This window comes from Aplysia californica, unplaced genomic scaffold (assembly GCF_000002075.1).
Source record: "Aplysia californica isolate F4 #8 unplaced genomic scaffold, AplCal3.0 scaffold00755, whole genome shotgun sequence".
In the NCBI taxonomy this organism is placed as follows: domain Eukaryota; kingdom Metazoa; phylum Mollusca; class Gastropoda; order Aplysiida; family Aplysiidae; genus Aplysia; species Aplysia californica.
In genome coordinates this window covers 75,684-78,134 of record NW_004798025.1, presented here as the reverse complement: position 1 = coordinate 78,134, position 2,451 = coordinate 75,684, and the positions used below count along the sequence as shown (strand labels likewise).

Genomic DNA, 2,451 nt, shown 5'->3' with positions numbered 1-2,451 from the left:
GATCGACAGACAGACAGACAGACAGACAGACAGACAGACAGACAGACAGACAGACAGACAGACAGACAGACAGACAGACAGACAGATAGATAGACAGACAGACAGACAGACAGACAGACAGACCAAAATATATAAAGCTTAACAGACAAACGAAAGAGATAGACAAACTAGACAAATCATTGAGTGATGACCGTAAACATCTCAAGATTTGAGAAGCTTGTGGGTGGTTGGGTGGATTTGGAAAATGAGTTTGGGGGGGGGGGTGAATAAACTAGGACATAAATTTAGGACAATATGAGCTGTGAGTGAGTGAAGTTGTAAAGCAAACCAGAGAACTATGAGTAAGATAAATCCTTGAAAAGATGATGACCGCACAGGATCACCAGATGTTCCCCCATCTGAGCTCTCCTACCTTTGCTCTTGGAGTGGTGGGTGGCGTTGTGCAGCATGTGGCTGAGCCTCATCTTGACCGTGGGCGAGCCCACAGTGACCATCTCCCCGCGCCGCTCCCCGCCCTCCCCTGACGCCGTGGTCAGTGGCTGGTGGGCGGCCGCAGTGAGCACAAGATCTAGCTGTCTGGGCTCTTCAGCGGTAGGACACGGGATGCAGTCTTGTCAACAGGGTATCCGCTACTGTTGCTGTAGTTGTCTTGTTACTCCAATCTGCCGCTGCGGCTGTTGCTGCAGTTGCTGTTGTCTTGGTACTCCAATCCGCTGCTGTTGCTGTTATTGTTGTTGTTGTCTATTACTCCAATAGGTATGTCCATGCGAAACTCCCGAAAACACAGCACGCGATAATCTATTTCAAATCACCACACGCCAGGCCCTTCGTATCGTCACTATTTCCCCACTGTGATCACCTTGCGCTTGTGTTTAGCGGGTACAGGTCACAGGATGTTGCTTTTGTGTCAGTTTATAGTTCCAACAGCTCTAAAAATCCGAGATTCAAACCGATACACACTTGAGAAATGGCCCTAGAAAGAAATTGTACAACACGTAAAGCATTATAATAATGTCAAGACAGCAAAGCAAAGAGCAATGCATAAATACATCTTAGTGAATCAAGAAAGATAGTAATGGCAGACGAAAAAACAATTAAATAACTATTATTCCATCAACGCTTCACAAATTCAATTTTCCTACGGACAACACGCTTATTGGGTGAGTGTCCACAATAGACAGTGTTCTTACATGGTATTCTCACAACAGATAGAACAACAGATAAACAACACACTAAGTGAAAACTCAAAATAAGAAAGCACAAAAACACTTAGATCCAAGCCAAATGGACACTGGATATACAGAGCACCACCTTTTCAGGAGAGGGTAAATTATAAACAACAGATAAGCGACTGGAAACGGAAAAGACAGACTTGCGAGCAATGTAAAAGAGTAGAAATCACAAATCATGCTCTTCATTGGTGCCAATACCAACAACGCACATTCCAGAGGCAGCTTTTCCAAACTGCAATCTCGCATGTTTATCTCAATCAAAGACGGCATCAAGGTATACACGGTACAACAGAAAAGAATTAAGGATCAACTGTCTACGTCTGATTCAATCTAATGAACATAGTAATTGTTTTCGCCTGTCTTTTTATAGGCAGTCGAAACGGCTATGCTTGAGAAAAGAAAAGATAGTTTCGTAAAAAAAAAATGGCTGTACACATACAGAGGGTAGTTTTTTGTTTGTTTTGTTGTTTTGTTTTGTTTTGTTTTTGTTTTGTTTGTTTGAGGGGGGGGGGTGCTGATGGTGAAAAAGACAGATCTGAGTCTCGATTCTTTTTCCTGACTGGAAGATCGGTTAACTCTTGGAAGAAGCTTTCTCCCTACTTATTTTCTTGCTTGTTTGTTTGTTTGTATGTTTATTTGAGTAAAGAGAAGCAAAGTGACGCAAAAATAGTCATTTAGTCCTGGTAAAAAGCAAGGCAGACAGACAAGCAACAAAGGAAAAGTCAAGAAGTAGGACCTGCCAGTGGCGCTCTCCCAACACTCGCGAGACAAGAACACACATGCACCCATATCTAACAGTTTTCTTAAAGAAAGAGGGAGAGAAATGACAGGCAGGCAGACGGGGGTTTTTTACGCCCCCATCAACACAGGTTCATTTAGGAGGCGGGCATCCGACCCTGCATGCCAAAGCCAACCTGGGTTAAGAAGGGTGCAAAATCTCAGTAGAAAGACAGAGGTGCTTGGAATAAGTTTTCCCAACTCGAGAGAAAGAAAAGGAGTAGGACCTATCAGAGACGCTCCCCATCCAAAGTCAAGTAACAGAGAAAAGCTAAAAATGAACGGCAGAAACAACAATTCTTAAAAGGAAAAGCAGGGAAGATGTGAGAACAAACAAGGGACAGACAGACAGAAAGACAGAAAGACAGACCGACAGACAGACATATTGACAGACAGACAGACAGACAGACAGACAGACAGACAGACAGACAGACAGACAGAC

The 2,451-nt window shown here is 43.5% G+C and overlaps 1 protein-coding gene across 1 annotated transcript in view; it reads right to left on the bottom strand.

The window, feature by feature from the left end:
- Positions 1-973, bottom strand: part of LOC101855526 (serine/threonine-protein phosphatase 2A 55 kDa regulatory subunit B alpha isoform) — a gene marked incomplete at its 5' end in the record, with an annotated part of 29,978 nt that extends 29,005 nt beyond the window's left edge. The window contains 1 exon segment of the mRNA XM_013088513.1: positions 413-973. Coding sequence (XP_012943967.1) covers positions 413-494 — 82 coding nt within the window.
- Between the last annotated feature and the right edge of the window lie 1,478 nt (positions 974-2,451).